At 44.1% G+C, this 20,029-nt stretch overlaps 1 protein-coding gene and 1 long non-coding RNA gene across 3 annotated transcripts; one reads left to right on the plus strand and one right to left on the minus strand.

Annotated features, from left to right (window-relative positions):
* Positions 1-14,917: 14,917 nt before the first annotated feature.
* On the minus strand, positions 14,918-17,116 carry LOC134866355 (uncharacterized). Its single transcript, XR_010166036.1, has 3 exons — positions 16,799-17,116; positions 15,660-15,910; positions 14,918-15,487 (listed from the first exon to the last, which is right to left on the minus strand). It is a non-coding gene; the product is annotated as an uncharacterized LOC134866355 (long non-coding RNA).
* On the plus strand, positions 14,938-17,156 carry LOC134866354 (uncharacterized). Of its 2 annotated transcripts, none has more exons than XM_063886474.1 (3): positions 14,938-15,146; positions 15,348-15,482; positions 15,668-17,156. In XM_063886474.1, the coding sequence occupies exons 1-3, from the start codon at positions 14,988-14,990 to the stop codon at positions 16,175-16,177; spliced, it is 804 nt and encodes a 267-aa protein (XP_063742544.1). In that variant the 5' UTR covers positions 14,938-14,987; the 3' UTR covers positions 16,178-17,156. The 2 variants fall into 2 exon arrangements, with proteins under 2 accessions (XP_063742544.1, XP_063742545.1); XM_063886475.1 differs by having other exon boundaries at positions 14,938-15,140.
* The last annotated feature ends 2,873 nt before the right edge of the window (positions 17,157-20,029 follow it).

Raw genomic sequence — 20,029 nt, forward strand, 5'->3', positions numbered from 1 at the left:
GTCAGGGCTGGAGTTAGTACTCGCCCCACGCACCCTCTGATCATGGGAACAAATTGGCCGGGGTTTGCTAAGCTAGCGGGGGCTATGGGGGTGCGTTCACGGGAGTCAGGGAAATGTGAGTGGTGTGCTGTGTTTAGTGGCGAATCGGAAGCGGCTGACGGCGACGAAGGGGGAACAGACACGGAGGGGGCCGGGGAGGTCCCTTTACCACCGGAGGGTGCCGGGGAGGCCCCTCTGCCCCCGCCAGTGTTCCCGGTTGAGGATTTCCCCCTCGAACAGTCTAGGGATGGGACCCTTCAGCACGCTTTCGATCAGGTGGTGAGTATTGATGGCTCCCAGCTCCACCCAAACACAGCACTCACACACCCACACTTTGTTGTTATTAGGGACAGGCTGTATCGTGTGAGCCGTGACACACAGACAGGAGAGATCAATACACAGTTGTTGGTACCACAAAGCCGTTGGGAAATGATTTTCCAGGCGGCTCATCACAACCCCATGTCAGGTCACCTAGGGTACGATAAGACACTACACCGGATCATGGCCCGATTTTATTGGCCGGGCATTCGCGCGGATGTGAAGCGGTGGTGTGCATCCTGCAGCGAATGTCAGCTGGTTAATCCGCCGGCCAGCCTAAAAGCACCTCTGCGCCCACTCCCATTAATTGAGGTGCCTTTTCAGAGAGTTGGTATGGACCTCATCGGGCCATTAGACCGGAGTGCACGGGGATATCGCTTTGTACTCGTCCTAGTGGATTATGCAACACGATATCCCGAGGCAGTGCCGTTGCGCAATATCTCTGCAAAGAGCGTTGCACAGGCACTGTTTCATATAATCTCCCGAGTCGGGATCCCGAAAGAGATCCTGACTGACCAGGGCACGTCATTTATGTCACGCACACTACGCGAGCTGTTTGAACTGTTGGGCGTCCGCTTGATCCGGACTAGTGTTTACCATCCACAGACCGATGGCCTGGTGGAGCGGTTTAACAAAACGCTAAAGAACATGGTTCGTAAGTTCGTTCACGAGGATAGCCGTAATTGGGATAAATGGCTAGACCCTCTGTTGTTTGCAGTGCGGGAGGTGCCTCAGTCCTCCACGGGATTTTCTCCCTTTGAACTGCTGTTTGGCAGGAAGCCACGGGGTGTTTTGGACCTATTTAAAGAAAACTGGGAGGAGGGTCCGAGCACAAGTAAAAACGAAATTCAGTACGTTATGGACCTGCGAGCAAAACTCCATTCACTGGGGCAGTTATCACGGGAGAATTTGCTGCAGGCTCAGGAACGTCAGCAGCGCCTGTACAACAGAGGGTCGAAACTGAGACAATTTTCACCGGGAGATAAAGTACTTGTGTTACTCCCGACTTCTAGCTCCAAATTACTCGCCAAGTGGCAAGGGCCCTTCGTGGTCACACGACGAGTGGGGGACGTAGATTATGAGTTGGTGCGTTCTGACAGGGGGGGAGCAACACAGATCTACCACGTAAACCTCCTTAAAACATGGAGGGAAGTGGCGTCTGCTTCTCTGGCCACCACGGTGATAGAGAGAGATGAGTTGGGACCGGAGGTCATTATTAACACCGAATTAGCCCCGGTCTGTTGCGGCGACCATCTCTCACCCGGTCAGAGGGCAGACGTTGCCGCGTTGCAAGGGCGGTTTGCCGATGTGTTCTCCCCGCTGCCAGGGCGCACCTCTCTCATAAACCACCGCATAGAAACGCCCCCGGGCGTGGCCATTCGTTCACGGCCCTATCGGCTGCCTGAACACAAGAGGAAAATTGTTCAGGCGGAGCTTCAGGCTATGCTAGAGATGGGAGTAATAGAAGAGTCCACCAGTGACTGGTGTTGCCCTGTCGTGCTGGTACATAAGCCGGACGGGTCAATCCGGTTCTGTGTGGACTACCGCAGGGTTAACGAGGTGTCCAAATTCGATGCTTATCCAATGCCCCGGGTCGACGAACTCCTGGACCGGCTAGGCACTGCTCGTTTTTATACGACACTGGATTTAACCAAGGGCTACTGGCAGATTCCCCTTTCTCCAGAGTCGAAGGAAAAAACGGCCTTCTCCACTCCGTACGGTTTGTACCAATTTGTCACACTTCCTTTCGGGTTGTTCGGGGCTCCAGCCACCTTCCAACGGCTCATGGACCGAGTGCTGCGTCCCCACTCTGCATATGCTGCTGCTTACTTGGATGATGTCATCATCCACAGTGAGACATGGGAGCAGCATATGCAGCAGGTGGGGGCAGTGCTCGAGTCCCTGAGGCAGGCGGGGCTCACGGCCAACCCAAAGAAGTGTGCGGTTGGGCGGAGGGAGGTACGGTATCTGGGGTACCACTTGGGCGGCGGGCAGGTGCGGCCACAGATAGAGAAAACTGCCGCCATTTCTGCCTGTTCGGTGCCCAAGACGAAAAAAGAGGTCAGGAGGTTCGTGGGGCTGGCCGGTTACTACAGGCGGTTCATCCCCGCCTTTTCAGAGCTGACCAGCCCTCTAACCGACCTGACCCGAAAAGGGTGCTTCAGATCCGGTCCAGTGGACGGAGCAATGTCAGCTGGCGTTTGAGAGGGTTAAGAAAGCCCTCTGTGGAAAGCCGCTTCTGTTCACCCCTAACTTCTCTCTACCTTTTGTTTTGCAGACCGACGCCTCGAACAGTGGGGTGGGGGCCGTTTTGTCCCAGCAGGTAGAGGGGGTCGACCGCCCCGTACTGTACATTAGCCGTAAGCTGGCTCAGAGGGAGGTGAACTACAGTACGGTGGAAAAGGAGTGCCTCGCCATACGGTGGGCGCCCTGCGTTACCTCCTGGGGCGCCCTTTCACCCTCTATTCGGACCATGCCCCGCTCCAGTGGCTCCACCGCATGAAGGATGCCAACGCCCGGATCACTTGTTGGTATCTGGCGTTACAGCTGTTTAACTTCAAGGTGATCCACAGGCCGGGTAACCGGATGGTCGTGGCTGATTTCCTCTCCCGCTCGGCGGAGGGGGGGGAGTCAGCTGTCGGCCGGCGGGATCCCGGCCTGAGTCGGGCGGTGGGGGTATGTGGCAGCCGGGTGTGGTTAGAGCGCCGGCTGTTGGGGTGAGGGGAGTGGCTCGGCCGGAGACCAGACAGCTGATCGGAATCAGGTAATCAGGCATTTAATATAAAGCATGTTGGTAACCTGGTTCTGGTCTGTCTTGCAGTAGGCTGGGTCCTGGGATCAGCCCAGGAGCTCGACCAAAGACAAGCCAGACTTCCACTCAATCGCTTCAGCAATCACTACAAACATCATTCGCTGCCGGTACTCGCTATGAGCGGACAAGAAAGAAATAGAGAGACATCACGGAGGCTATAACCCATCACATTGCGAAGGACAAGGTACCTGTGGCAGACATGTGGACTCGAGTCACATGACTTGGACTCGAGTCAGACTCGAGTCATGATTTTAATGACTTCAGACTTGACTTGATCAAATTCGGCATGACTTACGACTCGACTTGGACTTGAATACTATTAACTCGAGACTTGACTCGGACTTTGCCTCTTTTACTTGTAATGACTTGACATGCCTCGAGTCAAAAGCTAAATTTCCTGATCATGGACATCCTTCCCTGCAATGCGAACCTGCGAAGCCCCAAAGACCGCAAAGTGAGAGAGCCGGCAGGCAAGTGCGAGCAATGCAATCATGTGGTGGATTTTGGCCTTTTTGGATTGGATCAGGGACCTAACCAGCGTGATTGGATAATCCCCGGGTTTCCCCTCATTAATATTCACGATTTCCCCGGATTTCATCTACGGAAAAGATGCAATTGTGCCACGGAAGGGAAGCCTAGTCGAGAGCTGTCCGTCTGGTCTGCGTCTCTCTCAATTGCAATTGGCAGGTTTAAGATCCAGATTAGGTTCATGGTTGTGAATTATCTATGTAAATCGACTCTATAGATAACACGTTCATTCTACATGTTGAATGATGATAGCGTAATACAAATATAGGCTATACATACAATGACAAAACTGCCGTGGGCGATATGTTATCCGTATCCTTTGTTAAAATTAATGTTCAATAGCTCTATGCCAATGGGAACAACAGAACGTGCGCATTACATATGGACCAATGCGACACGTTCATAACGGCCGTGGACCGATAAACACTCAGTACCGTACGCACACCAACCGGCATTTGCGTGTTTAACACCTTGTTTAACACCGTGTTTAACACTGGCGTTACCGCCGCTTAACTTAAATAATGAAGAACTGCTTTTAATTACGACTTGGCCGAGATCTTAACGTGCTGTTCATGCGTTTCCCATGAATAGCCTACTACTATAACTCGGAGCGGAGCAGGATATAATGCGCATGTGCGACGTTGCTAGGCAACGTGTACAAAGGCTGGGGGGGTGGGGGGGGGATACCCCCAGACCCCCAGACCCCCCAGACCCCCCTACAACGGTTTAGTTTGTCACCTTTTTCAGCCCTTCTGAGTTTGCAGGTATGTACACAAATAACTAAGATTAGGGAGGTGTACTCTGTCTCTCTCTCTGTCTGTCTGTCTCTCAAGCGCCTACCCCCAGCACCTTTCATTGTGTGTAGTCATGCTGCTTAATTGTTATGCAGATTAAACATTTTTTTATTGAAATATTAGGTTTCTTTGTGATTTAAGCAAAATGTTGACCTACTGTAACTGGCATCCACTGAAGCATCAATGCCAGTTACATGCATCCACACAGTCCATGCCTCACTAGTCAAGGCGCTTTACCAACTTTAGGATGACAGTGGTGCCTTCCGTGCTCATACATTTCTAACCCACCATTCACACACAATACTTTGAAGGTCTTTGGGCGCATGCGTATATACAGATATATAAAATATATGCATAGTTTAATCTGTATGTATAAAAAAATACTGAAGATTAGGTTGATATGTTGAAATTGTGTGATCGTTAGTCTGATAATGGCATTATTAAGTGAAGAGTACATGATGACTTGTTCAGGACTCGAAGAAGCTTGGGACTTGGACTTGGACTTGGACTCGACTTGGCTTTGGTGTTACTTGGACTTGGACTCGACTTGCCCTTCTCTGTCTTTACTTGGGACTTGACTTGGACTTGACTGCTGAGACTTGGGACTTACTTGGGACTTGCCAAACAGTGACTTGGTCCCACCTCTGACCTGTGGTGTATTAAATCTGGAGATATAGCAGGGCAGATACTCCCTGAGGCCAGAGGAAGGTTGGGTGGAAGAAGAGTGAAAAACAACATCTGGAATACTTCGAAGACGCCCTAGGTCACTGAGTGGGGCATACAAAGTTAGGGCCTAGGTGGTATAGTAAATCAGTTCATATACAGTTGTTTACTCCCTGAGGTCATAGAGAGTGCAGAGAGTGATGTGGTACAACAGGAGGTTGTATAACAAACATCTGGACTACGTCAGAATACCTCCAGGGATGAATAAGACGAAGACCAACGTATATCTCACCTTATATGGGTACGCGCAAGACATGGTGTACGAACGTATAGCTCACCTTATGTGGGTACACATCCTCATAGAACATCCAGTTTGACACCCACACCCACATTTCTCCTATAAAGTGTATGCACAAAGACTGTTCGGGGGACTTCCACAATTGGCTCTGGGAACCCCGCATCGCCCGTGTTGGTGTCTGATACTATGCTGTTGTAATAAACCTTATTATATACAAGCTGGTGTCTCCGGAGACTTCTTCATCATCTTCACAAACATCGCTACAAGATATACTTCAGAATTGGCGTCACGAACTTGGCCGTCTTGCGATCTTCAGGCAACTCTACACCACATCTCCTGCCAAGGCATCACAGTCCGGTGAGCATTTGTGGGGTTGGATGTGAGGTGTTGCTCTGGTTCGCACCGGGCGAACTGATGTGTGGGGATATGCCATGTTTGTGTTGATGTTGGAGGGAGACTCCGTTCTAAACTGGGGATTTATTGCGTAGTGCACGACGCAATAGGGGGGAGTGTATTGAAGTAAAAGAAATAGGGAAACAGGAATAGGAAGGAATATAGGTATAAATAAAGGATGTGAAGTTAAAAGCAAAAGGGTAGAATAAGCCTAATTAGTAACGAAAAAGGGAGCTACACAGGCCCGTTTCTAGGATTTTGGGGGCCCTAGGCAAAGAAGTTGTTGGGGGCCTTTAAAAAAAAAATTTCCGCAATTCTGTGCGTTTTAATCACAAAAGAGGTCAAACATACACTGAAAAGTAGCCTTTATTATTATTTTTATTTCCTACTGAAACTGCTGCTTGCGGCCCTTGGCCTCAGCAAATGCAGACACAATCCCCTCCAAGTCCAAAGACCTGCGGACGTCACTCTCAATTGACATGAGTGCCAGTCCAGAGAGCCTCTCTTGGCTCATAGTTGACCTCATGTAATTCTTTATGCGCTTCAGAGATGAAAAGCTCCTCTCTCCGGAGGCAACCGAGACAGGAAGGGTCAGAAGTAGGCGCAGTGCAATGCTTAAATTGCTGTACAGGTCCAACAGCTTCTCACTGTATATGTAGTCCAGCATTTTAAATGGGCACCTGGATACTTCATCTGGAAAGGTGTGGACAGCAGAGTTGATCTCCAATGCCAAGTCGTCTGCATCAATATCATGGAGGGTTTGTTCCACTTTCCTGCATCTCTCATGCAATTTCCCAGTCTTGATTGTGGCCCTCATGATATCAATACTGAACAGGAAGTCGTACAGGGCATACACCCCCTCCAGTCTGGAAAATCTGTCTTTTAGGCTGGTGATGGCAGTGTCAACCAAAGGCAGGAAGAAGTCCCTTCTGAAGGCCTCTTCTGGGGTCGATTGGGTTTCATCTGTACTCTCGTAAAGGAACTGCCTTTTCTTTTTACGTTGCCTTTTCTCAGGCAATTTCCTCTCAATTTCCAGATCTTCTGCAATCTCCATTGCATCCGTTTGGCTTGATGCGAGTCCATTTTCCCTGAAATCTTCTAGGTACTCTGTCACTCCCTCGGTTTCTTTTTTCAGTGTTTGCATTGAAACATCCGGGCTCTGGAGGAGCTTGCTCATATGGTTAACCTGATACAAAACGTTGTACCAGGTTATTGTGCACAGAAGAAAGGACCATGTTTTAAGCTCACCATGTAAGCTTTTTGCTGAGGACATGGTCTCTGAGTCCCCCTTCTCTGTAGCATATGTCTCCAGTGCTGACAGTCCGTCTAGTATTTCAGGTAGATGGTACCGCACTACCTTCACACTGTCAATTCGGGCCTCCCATCTCGTCCCTGAAAGTGGCTTAAGGGTGAGCTGCTTCACATGCTGCTTCAAAATTGCCCAGCGGTGCACAGAGGAACTGAAAAGGTTGTACAGTCGTTGCAGCATACCAAAAAAAGACATGGACAACACTGAAGACTTGGCAGCATCTGACACAACCAGATTTAGTGTGTGACTGCTGCATGGGATGCATAGCGCCTTGTTGTTCAGCTCTAAAATTCTTGCCTGCACACCCTGTTTGTGGCCCATCATATTGCTGCCATTGTCGTATGACTGCCCACGGCAATCTGAAATGCTGAGGTTGTGCTTCTCCAACTGGTCAAGCAGGATTTCACTGAGCCCTTTACCAGTTGTGTCTTCAACATGTACAAATCCCAAAAAATGCTCAGCAATAGAAACAGGTGTTTCACAGTTGACAATCCTGAGAACAACAGAAAGTTGTTCCTTGTGGCTGATGTCAGGAGTGCAATCCATGATCACGGAGAAGTATTTTGCTTTGTGCACTCTTCTTGCAATCTCCTGTAGGATTTTGTCTCCGACCAGCTGAATGATTTCGTTCTGAATGACTCCACTCAGGTAATGCACCTTTGTCTCTTTGCATTGTATTCGTCTGATGTGTTCATTCATTACCGGATCAAACTGTGCTAGGAGTTCCACTTGAGCCAGAAAATTCCCATTGTGGCGATCATACACGGTACTGGTAGTTCCTCTCAAAGCCTGGTTGCGTTCTGCCAGATGGGAAACTATGGCAATCACTCTCCGAATCACGCCTTTCCAGTGTTCAACTTCAAGTTGCATCAACTCCATCTGTCTTTGATCAATCAGTGTACTGGTTTGCAGTCTCCTCTGAAGGTCGTGCCACTTTTTCACATTGTCACAGTGCACCTTTGTGCACTCGTGTTTTTTTAGGCGATAGGAAAGGTTCTTCCATCCACCGTAGCCACAGGTCGTTAAGGCATTGTCACGCTCACGCTTCCCGAAAACAGTACAAGGGAAACAGAACACTCCATCTGTGTGGATGGAATACACCAGCCACGATCGATGTATATTCTCACCATTTTTCATGGTTCTTTTGTAACTGTCCTTGGTGAATCTTCGAGGAGGATTGTCTAAGTTTTGCGGGAATTCAATGTCCATGATTTGCACAGGTCCTTTTTTGACTATTTCACAGCGCATACTGCTTGTTAGGACACTGGGCCAACATCCTGGGTCATCACTTAATGTGGTGCTTGCAATACCTACAGGTACCCCAGTTCTGGATGGTGGGGTGGTCTCTGCCATGTCAATGTCATCTTCCTCTTTGTCCTCCTCATGAAGTGGAGATGGAGTTGATGGCACTGTTGAAAACATATAGTTGCAAATTAATTTATAGCACAATTGCCATGTGGTAAGTACAGCAACTAGGGAATGGTGATCTACTTGTATAATGCTTTAAAAAGAAAGGGTCATTTTAATACGCTTTCATAGCACATGGGTGTTAGGTGATAAGTTGAAATTGTGCGGCTTAATGCACCTTCTGTTGAACCACTGCTGGGAAGTGGTGTGGATGCTTCCACTTGCTCCTCCTCAAGTCGTGATGGAGTTGATGGCACTGCTGAAAAATATGTAATTACAAATTAATTCATGGCACAGTTTCATGTGTGAAGTACGACAACTAAATGCTTAAGGTATGGTGATCTACTTGTGTAACGCTTTATAGCAAATGGTCATTTTAATACACTTTCACAGCACATGCTGCTATAACTTTGGGTCACTATGATAGGTGATAAGTTGAAATTGTGCGGCTTAATGCACCTTCTGTTGAACCACTGCTGGGAAGTGGTGTGGACGCCGCAATGTTGTCTTCCACTTGCTCCTCCTCATAAACATGTGACGAAGACGATGTTGATGGCCCTGGTGCAAAAATAAATAAATACATAAATAATATTCTTTTTATTTATATTGCACATTTTGCATGCATTGATCTCAACAACTCAGTTATTCATTAACATTAGTGAATGTCCCACATATTTGAAATGTCCAGAAGACTCTGTGGGCAAGTGGAATGAATACACACAACTATGACTTGAATTAGAAAAATGTAAAGTCATTTTGATAACATCAAGTGTGTTGATAGAAGGCACTAATAATAGGTAGAAAAGAACGTTACCTTCAGTAGCACCAGAGACAACACTTGGTAGAGCGGGATGAAGAAATTTCAGCAATGCCCCTTGGAGAAAGAATAAGTACTGTATGATTAGCTTGGTTATTTTTCAAATGCTTTTGAAATCCTATCATTTTACAGTCTGATAATTGTGGTGAAATAGATATTAAAAGCATTACACACAGTTCCTACTAGGCGGTTTAGTGGCGGTTTCTATACGACTACAGGTGAAGCACTGCTTCACCAAAAAAAAGTAAAAAAAAAAAAAATAATAAAATCTTACAATAATCCCGTTTTCACTGGTTTGAAAACAGAAATACAGTCACTAAGACGAGCTGTTTTCCTGAAATCAATTCTGTGAGTGGCAACAGCGCCATCCCCGCACCCGTGGTGTGTCTGTGTGTGTCTGTGTACTGTCTGTGTCCCATAGAAAAAGCTCAAAGCTATCGGTACAGTTTTTAACGGTGGTCCAGTGGTATTTACAGCTATCATGGAGACCAACAACAACAAACAGCAGAATAGGTTTAGAAAAGGATTAATTGACACTAAAGTGGCTGTTTTCTTCATGTGGCTGATCTGCGCCGGGATGTTAACCGTTAAAATGTAAATAAAGTAAGTAAATCAACCCAATGGTATTCTAGCAAAATTATTGTAAACTCCCATGTTAATCTCCTATTAAATAGCTAGCTACTACAGGAATAACTATTTCACTGGTTGTCTCAAGGCTCTAACGACTGAAAACATATGTGAAGTTTATTTAGGATATTAAGAGGAATTAATCGTTGATCAATTTGGCCAGCTGATAACGTTATGAACTTATAGTGAAGTCAAAGGTAGCAGTTTAAGTTTGGTTAGCATGCTAGCATGCCAAACCACTGGTTCCTAGCTAGTCGTCGTTACAACCTCGCTACTCTAGCAAAATATGGTATACCCTGCCTGGCACAATTTTCATGTTGATTGTGTATATTCTACTTACCGGTGTCTTGTTTTCTTTTCTGCTCCTCTTCCCTTTTCTTCTTCTTTTTTTGATTGCCGGAGAGATAATTTCGCTTCATTTTAATTTTTCACTTTTCACTTGCACTTGACGCTGTCGCGCTAATGCATGGGAAAGGGGGGGCCCCCTCGAGCTGGGGTATTTCGACTACAATGTGTCGTTGCGCTTTTCGGACATCGCATGCTCTAGGGAGGCGCTGTTGCTGCCCTCGCAGTCGCAGCAGAGCCCTTCATATACAGATGACTGCTTATTATTATGAAGCTATTTAAAATCGTCATTGCTGTTGAATACATGACCTGTCTTATTGGTATGCATGTTGTTTGATTCATGTTGCATTTGTATCAGACTTTTCTTTGAATTTTGAAAAAAAAAAAAAAAAAAAATAAATAAATCTTGACCTGTCGTCTTTGGGGGGCCTCCTCCTACTCGGGGGCCCTAGGCAATTGCCTACCATGCCTACCTGAACGCGACGGGCCTGGAGCTACATAACGGTGCAAGATTAACGAAGACAGGCCCCCGAGCTTCTTAACGGTAAGACATTTGTAAAGTAGGCACTGCGGGAAAATTGACTTTGAAAGATCGTCAGATTTGGAAGGTAAGGTAAATAACCCTGGGCCCAGGGCAATAGCAAAGCCCGTCTACGGAAAGCCCCTTCACTCTCTATTCACCCCCATTGTACCGAATTTGGCTGCAGTTCACCTAGGGGGCGATCGCGGGCGAGTGCAGAATACATGGACCCCTATGGAGCTAGGCGGCTAGCTACATCATTCTCCTAGCATATCGTCTACAAAATCCAAAATACTACTGTGGTTTCCGAGAGGTCGACAGGGATTTTTCGTCAAAAGTGGAATAATCTGGGGGTCATAGCCTTTTGTTTTCTTACAGGTTGGGCAGTTGCGACCCAGGTTCTGCTAGCATCTGGCTAATGAAAGCCGATTGGTCAATGAAGAACTCACGACTGGTTACGACCGAAGAATACGCTTTGTGGTACCTGTCCACAGAACATCAACAACGCTCTTAAGGTGCCAACCGCCGTTAAAAGAGAAGAAGAAGAAAGCTCTTAAGGAGGACTCTGAAAGGACATTACAATCGAACTTTTTTATTTGATTATGGTCAACTTTGGATGTACTGATCCTACCACACACATACATTGTATTGTAAAAATAAATTTGAAAGTTAACTGATTACGAGCATGTGTTTGTTTTCTTACCTTGAGCGTATGCTCGATATTGCTACCTTAAGGATAAATCCCGCTTTCTAGAACATTAAACATTAAACATTCCGTAAAAAAAAGTTGATTAAGATAAAGATGCCGCGTCAGTGTGCTGCAATTAATTGCAAAAATTCTCAAAAAGGACTGTCCTATTTCAGCTTCCCCAAGGATGATGAAAGGTAACATGTTTTCCTTCTATATTCAGTTATATCTGTACTATATGCAGCCTATCTGCGCTCGGCTTCGCAAGAAAGCCGGTATTTAAAAAATTTGGAGGGAAAATCTGCGCAATTGTCAATGCCTGAAGGAAGTTGACAAATGTGACTAGAGACATCACTGATTGTACTTTGCTCAATTACTTCATAAACACAGGTCTGCGAATAATTTGTCAAATGCTAAAGGAGGTGTGCCTTCAGGGTAATCTTAGGATTGATTGCCCATCATCATCCTAACACAGACAAAAAAAAAGCATGCATCAGCCTTGTAACTGGACTGATTTTAATGACTTTTATTTAAAACACAAACACATACACACACCACCCAGAAACATGCCAGCTAAATGAGGCGATCTCAATTACATAATTTACAATGTGCAGGCTAAGGGCCGAGATCAGAATATGAAACAGGGACGGGGGCCTCTTCATGAAAAAGGTGGCAGAGAAAAAAAAATGTCAGCATTTAGGAGCTCAACACATGGTCTTCATGGATGTCATTACTCCATACATAGATAACATAAATACATATATATATATATAGATAGATACATAGATAAATACATACAACTGCAGACTTCAAAGCCTTCGTGAATGAGAGATTACAAGAACAGAAACCCTAACCCCTAACCCTAACCCTAAAGTAAACAAAACAATACAGCAAACAAAGTTGTGGCTGAACAGAAACGGAATGAAAACCAAGACACCTACAACAGAACACAGGTCCAAAAAGACTACATTTAATCAGATTTCACTTTCAGGAGGAAAAGATGGCTCATTAATATCAGAAGGGCTGACCTCAGACTTAGTCTGTCCCATGCAGAAATGATGCAGGGAGGATATGTGGTGTGTGAGCTACATTTTGAGGAGCGCTTTCTTCGAAAAGTGAGTTGTGCTGGTGTGTAACATTAGTGAAACATTTTTAGTCAACAGTGACATTACTGTCCTTGACGATGTCCTTCATGTTCTGTACTAGTCTAATGGAAGAAAAGCACTCACACAAGAAGCCATCCCCACATTGGTGAACTGTGGAAACCCACCACTGCTTGCCTCTCCTCTGAAAAGGCAGAGAATCAACAGAGGTAAGATGACAATAAACGATGAGTTAACAGAGTTCATAAATTATCATGACAGACTGACTAATATTAACATTTATAAACTTTCAAAAGATGAAAAGAATAAGGTGCAGGAAAGGGAAATTGTAGCTCTTGAAGGAGCTCTTGAAGTACAAGGGACAGAAGAAGGCACTGAAGGAGAAAGAACAGAGGAAAGGGCAAATACACAAAAAGGGACAGATGAAAAGAGAGAGAAAGGACCAGAGGAGGAGCAGTTAAGACAGGTAACCATCTCAGTGAGCAGATTCTGGAAGAAAAACAAGAACAATGAGGTTGAATTGTTCAATGACGTAGCATTTCACTATTCAGTTATGAAGTTATGCCTTTGTGTCTTTTATAGAGAATTAAAGAACTGGAGGCTGAGGTGGCGCTGCTTAAAAGAAAGGGTGCAGGTCAAAAGGCAAAGGCAAAGCGTAAAAAGTCGAAGGGACGAAAGGCTAAACAGTCAAAGTAAGGCCAACAAAACAATAAGGGCAGAATTCTTCCATTTGCAAAAGTTCAAAAGTGCATAGCTGTGTGCTTTTCAGCCTGCACGCATTTTGCAAAAGTCCTAAGTCTGTTGCAAGAATACACAACTGGCCTTATGACATTTTAGTCACAGACTAACTTGACCTAAAAGGTGTGCAGGTAAGCACATCGGAAAATTCTGCCCTAAGTTAATAAGATGAGGTTTCATTAGTGTAAGTAAAACACAGTCACAGAATAAGGTGTACAATTACAGAGTACCCACTTGAAGTCAAACTTAAAAATGCCCTAACTTTTCCATTCCTTTTCCTGATCTGAATTTCTATTACTTTTTCCTGTATATGTCATATACACAAAATGTATTACCAAAGGTCTACAACAGCATAAAGGTTTTGACTTTTGGAAATAGTATAATGTAGCTGTACACACTTGTTTTTTGGACTTAACATTTTCTCCCCATGTAGCCTTAAAGAGATCCTGCCCAACTGCTCAGAAAAGTGCCGTGATTTCATCCGGGCCCAGCTGTCAGAGGCAGGGAAAAAGGGTAGAGGGAGGAGATTTGGAAGGACTCTGAAGGAAATGGGGCTGCAAATTCTACACAGCAGCCCTAAGAATTACAGATATTTGCGCAGTATTTTTGCACTGCCCTCACCTACAACTCTTCACAGATTCGTTACGGCACGAGTTGGATACTTCTCTGTAAGAAAGATGTTATTTCAATAAACATTTTGCAATAAGTCATGTGAGACATTATCATTGTAGAGACCAAATTTAGAAAAATGTATAAAACAGACAATCCCAATGAAGATTTCAAGAATACAAGGTTTTGTCTGATATGGCGCACTTGCACACTGACTAGATCTAAACCCTGTACTGTAGATAATCTATATATTATATAAATATTGCAAGGATGCATCTAGATTTCTAGGCTACAACAATAATACACCTTATTATAGACCTATATCAAATCAGAACAGTGTGAGAAACTAGTGATGTTCTGTGGGAGATGGATGGATAGATTTTCAGTTCAATTCATCTTCCTCTCCTCTGATCGGTATCCAATTTAGATTTTGGCTTTTTTCAAAGTAAATGAAGAACTTACACATTGATCTCCAACTCTGATTACATCCCCAACAGCCAGGTTACCTCCATGGGATTCTCGCCCAGATGAAACTGAAGGTCTCTTCTATGACATCTGCCGAGAGGCTATGTACACTAATTTTTGACGAAATGGCCATAAAAAGGCAGTTCGATTACAACAGAAAAACGGACACTATTTATGGGGTGTCCGCTAACGGAAATGCCGCCAAGCAGGCAATGGTCCTGATGACCAGGGGAATCCTGGGGAAGTGGAAGCAGGTAAGCTACAACAATTTATATTCTATTCCATTACTGAGAATGGAATCATTCATTATGTGAGAAACATACCTAACAAGCACTTTCCCAATGTCTTCCAGCCAATTGGATACTTCTTTTCCTCCAGCTCCATGCTGTCGGAGGAGATTGCAGACACCATCAGGGGAGCCATTCAATCACTAACAACCTTCTCCTTCTGTTGTGAGTAGAACCTTTTCTCTCTGATCCGTGGCAAAGGAGGGCACAAATACAATCCAAGCGCCATGGAATTCACGGCAGCATTAAGGGGGCTGAGTGTGTCGCATATCATGACATCACTGTCGAACACCTCCAACTGTGAGGAAGATGCCGGATTTCCTCTTCTGGCCAACCTTCAACTCGCCGCTCCACCTTCCAGGACCAATGAGGATATGGAGGTGCAGGTCATTGTAGACAACATTGTTATTATGATAACAATAACTATGGGTCAGGAATAATACAAAGTAAAATACAAATATAATGATACAAACTACACTGATATATAACTAAAATATAAATGCACAGGCTACAATGTGCAATACAACCTAAATATGCCCTTGCATGTCTTGCGTGTGAATTAACATTACTTCCACTTACCTCCATAGAGTGAAATGTTACCTCAGCCCACCACTCCATCCCCCGGGGACCACAATCCAGCCACCCTCACTCTCCAGCCCAAAACACTGCCTACAGAGGGGACCACTGAGGAAATGGTGGCGCAGGATATTGTGGAGGACCAGGTCATCTGATTATACAACCAACACACAGTCACTGCATTTCACTTGCATAAAATCCTAACTAACTACATTATCAATACACTGATATATTATTAAAATATAAATGCAAATTGACAAGCTACAATATGCAATACATCCTATATATGCTCTTACATGTAAACTAAGATTTTTTCCGCTTACCTCCATAGACCATTGGTGACTGTATCCTCGAAGAGGGGCTATTTTATGTTGCCGGCTGGTTGGTCAGGATGCTGCAGAAGGATCAAGCCATCCAGGTCTGTCATCACTGTGAAGTGCTGCTGCTGGGCTCCACACTGCATGATCACAGTTACGCGTCTCCACAGGAGCACCCATTTCTGGAAGCCAAACGCTTCACTCCCAACGCGAATTTGATGAGGCCTTCAACCAGGTTCTTTAATGCGGTGAGGGATCTGGAGGAGGCATTTGGAAGAAACATCAATACCTTCTGGCCAAAGAGTGGGGTACGACAGAACCTTGAGAAGACACTGGAGGGAACAGAGGCCTTCAAAGAGTTCCACAGAGACCACCCGGAACATGCCCTTTTAATCGAGGAAATCTCGATTAAAAAATGTACAATGTGTAGGCTGGGGGCAGAGATCCGGATAAGAAACAGGGGCCTCTCTGCCATCAACGAGAAAAAGGTGGCAGAAAAAAAAGTATCTACATTTACAAGTTAATTAATACAGTATAAATAAATGAATGCAGGCTTGTTTTTGACTAGTCTGCAACAAACCATATCAACCTTTCTGTGTCTTTTCTCTTGAAGGTTTTTTTGTTTTAACTGCTTTGATAACAGTAGCTCGTCATGTCTATGACTGGTGTAAGTTACACAGAACTATGAGCATGTACATGAATGATATGTGAATGTGACAGAGATAAAATGATAAGGTCACATGGCGCCGGGAGCACGAAGATCTATGCATCTCGTCAAATATCGTTTAGCTTTAGCCTAGCTCCCATTTCTGATCTCACTTACAACTTTGGATGGATGACTAAAACAATATGTTAACATTATATAATCGACAAACTGTTTTCATACACGCTTGTATTAACTCGTCAGCATCATACTTTCACCAGTTAACCACACACTTTTATTGTCAAAGCTTTTTTTTTCTGCTGACCATATCTAACGTTAGCAAAGTTCCCTCTGGTAATAGTACTCACAGTGCTAATATAGCCAACTGAAGCAACCAAATAACGTATTTTTTCAAAAACGACATATTCACATCAGAAAGTCTTCATTAACACTTAATTGTTTGTTAAGATTTGTAAATTATGAGTATCAAATAATGTCACACCTTTTCAAAACATGTAGAGCCGAGTTCAAATCAGTCCCACGGAGCCAAATCAGCTGCGATCGTATGCAGCTGTTGCTGCGAGGGAAAGGAAAGGGAAGGAGAGACACAAGGTGCCGTAAAGCAATTTATCACGCATGACGTCATCCGATTTACAAAAACCTAATTTTAGTCAAAATCAAGCGAATATAAAATACTAGCTATGTGTCGTTTGTGAGGATTATCCATTCCATGTTTAAAAAACTATAGCAGTGATTTAAAAAAAAATTATATCCAAAGAAATGTAGGAATCTATGGGTGGGGCTCCATAGGACCACATTCATTCTGCACTGGCCCACCAGCGCCCCCCAGGTGCAGTACCATACCGGAACGGTTTTGAGAGTGAACGTTCTCGTCAATATTAAAAGTTCTCTGGCAATAGGCTACGTGCACGTAACTAAGTTCTACTTCCGGCGCCTTGAGTGTACACGTACCCATTTCCGGTTCACTGCAGTTTTTGGTTTTGAGCGTGAAAAGATGGCATATTTCAGAGATTGACGTGAATGACGTCCACAGGATTGTCGACCACTGTTCACCTGCACCCGGTTGTAAGCGTGAAAAGGGATTTAAACTGTACATATCAAGTTACATCCACAACTTTGAAGGTAAGTCAAGCTGTTCGCGTTACCTAACGTCTCAGCTGTCAGCTCAGCTGTTAACGTTAGCGAGCTACATTGAATATCTAGCAGCTAAATACTTCTAAATCAAATCGTGTAAATGTACTAAATACTTTAAGAGCAACTGGTTGTGTGTGTTTTAATTTCGGTGTTGTATTTCCCCTCAGGAAAGATCCAGTGACAGGAGTAGTGTGTGTGAGAGCGTTATGTCATCCGTCAATGGACAAGTCAAAACCACCTCACAGTTTGAGTGTAGGATGAATGTAGCGTTAAGATAGTTACCCATGTTCCTGGGTTAACCGTGTTATTTTGGTTCTTTGCTCTCTAGGTTAACCAATTCACGTTATAATCTACCAGTGTATGCTGCCGTTACTACTGTGTTTTCACTGATAGCAACCAGTGGTGTAGTATAGTTTGCTTTCCCATGTATGCTGAACATCCCAGCTAGGTAAAATACATAAGATATGTCTAAAAGTTGATTTGAACCTGTGGAGTCTAGCTAGGTATACTGCAATTTTTAAGTGGGGACAATATGCGTACCTGCAAATCAAATAGACTGTATCACTGACAAGCTATGGAAGCTAATAGTACTATTGTACCGAGACAAATTTGTACACAACAATGTAGGGCCGATTTTTTGACTCGTTGATACGACATCCTTCTCTCTTTTATCCGAAATCCGCTCATTGTACTACATTTTACTCTATTACTCAGCAACTTGAAACTAGCATCTCCGGGAAATCACCACAACAACACGACCTACCGGAAGTTGTCGAGCGTACACGCAACACACGGAAGTTAGCCGGAAGTTCCATTGTGCTCGTAGCCTATTGGTCAACGGTAAAAATATAGAAAGGAATAAGGATAAAGGAAATTAAAGGAAAAATAGCAGCGGATTTGGATAAAGCCCTCAGAAGAGGCGATGTTAGATGGGCCTAAAAATCCTGAAAAGTTACTAGGTTGATTTTTTGGGTCTGTTCTGGGAACTGGGTGTAGAATAAGAAATTCATTGGTTTCTATTTGGCATTTGTTGACGAACGAATGTTGGGATTAGTCATTTGAGTATTTTACACCTATTAAGGTAGCAGAAATTTAGAAATAAAGGGATAATAGGAGCGGCAAGGAAAAGCATGCTATAGGGAAATGTATGAATGAGAGCTCTTGGTGAAAGTTAGGATTGAATGCATACTGTGTGTTTGGAAGAATGCTGAATTTATGGGGTGCTGGACGGAGCTGGGCTCTGCTGCATCTGTGTGTGTGAAGGGCTAAAAATAGCCCAACGTTTGAGGGCGAGATAGGAGAGAAGAGATTCAGTAAAATCCAGGAAAAAGGATTCTGTGTACTATTAAAACATATGAGCCTCTTTGAAGAAGATGTTTTGACTTCGTGTTAGTAAAATATATGAGCCTCCAAGAAGAGGACATTTGGAAACAGTAAAATATATATGTAAGTACATATATGAACTTTTTCTCAGAGGACTTCTATTTGGCTAAAACTGATGACCTTTCTGGGGAACATTTTCGAATCTGCTACAAATGATGAGTCTCTGTTAAGGGAACATTTTTAAATTGGTTAAAGTGTATGAGCCCCCAGAAAAGACGTTTATGATTTTGAAGAAAAGTGGAGAGATCATTTGAGATACTTATATGCCTATGCATGACTATAAAGTCACTTTTTGAAGTAATATACAAACGCTGGGTATCTATTGAGTTTGTCTTTGCCAAACAAAGACCTGCTACTTCAATTTCCTTTTTCTGTTGGAGTTTGGTTGGGAAAAGGGGGGTCTCCTCCTTCCTCCCCATCATCTGTATGTGAGGGAGCTGAAACGCAGAGAAGGGGCTGCAGAGGACGTGAAAACCTGGCCAGGATACGATAGGGACTGAGGATTGCTGACTACAGAGGGTGCAGCATCAATCCAGTCTGAATCCAGGCCAGTACAGTTCTTGTCCACTCTTCTATACCTGCTTTTTGACTATATTCAAGTGTGTTCATTTATAGTTAACATCATTGATATGCCTTTGGTGTACTTTCATATATTTTATTATATGAGTATTTAAACACTTCTAAACCGAATTGGGGTTAATAAATTGCAGGATTTGCATTCACGAGTATACCTGCTGTAGTTGGGTTGGAATAAGGCTTGGCCACAGACTGAGTACAAGCATTTGAAATAGTTATCAGAGTGTTAGGGTTTGGAGATTGACTCTGTTGGGAGCGCATGGGCGTGGATTATTGGTTGTCGGTTCAGACTGTAGTACCTGTGGCTTTGTTTTGGTGGCTTTGTTTTTATGGAAATAAGCTGTTCAGTCCCTTAAAGTGGGGCTTCCTTTATATCTTTTTCCATTGCAATACCAAATTACAATCGAGTAATGAATTGAGTGCACAACACCTAACATTGATTGATTGATTGATTGATTGATTAGTTGATTAGTTTGGTCGATGGATTGATTGATTGATTGATTGATTGATTGATTGATTGATTGATTGATTGGTTTAATTGAGTGGATGATTTATGGAACAATTGATAATAAAATAAATAAAAAGAGAGGGAGAAGTGATTACAATAGCTTTAAGTAGT

The sequence above is a fragment of the Eleginops maclovinus genome, chromosome 6, assembly GCF_036324505.1.
Source record: "Eleginops maclovinus isolate JMC-PN-2008 ecotype Puerto Natales chromosome 6, JC_Emac_rtc_rv5, whole genome shotgun sequence".
NCBI lineage: Eukaryota > Metazoa > Chordata > Actinopteri > Perciformes > Eleginopidae > Eleginops > Eleginops maclovinus.

Coding starts and splice junctions, on each gene's coding strand:
- LOC134866354 (XM_063886474.1), top strand. CDS start 14,988: ATGGAATTCACGGCAGCATTAAGGGGGCTGAGTGTGTCGCATATCATG. Junction 15,147..15,347: donor ATGAGGATATGGAGGTGCAG/GTCATTGTAGAC, acceptor TTACCTCCATAG/AGTGAAATGTTACCTCAGCC. Junction 15,483..15,667: donor AGGATATTGTGGAGGACCAG/GTCATCTGATTA, acceptor TTACCTCCATAG/ACCATTGGTGACTGTATCCT.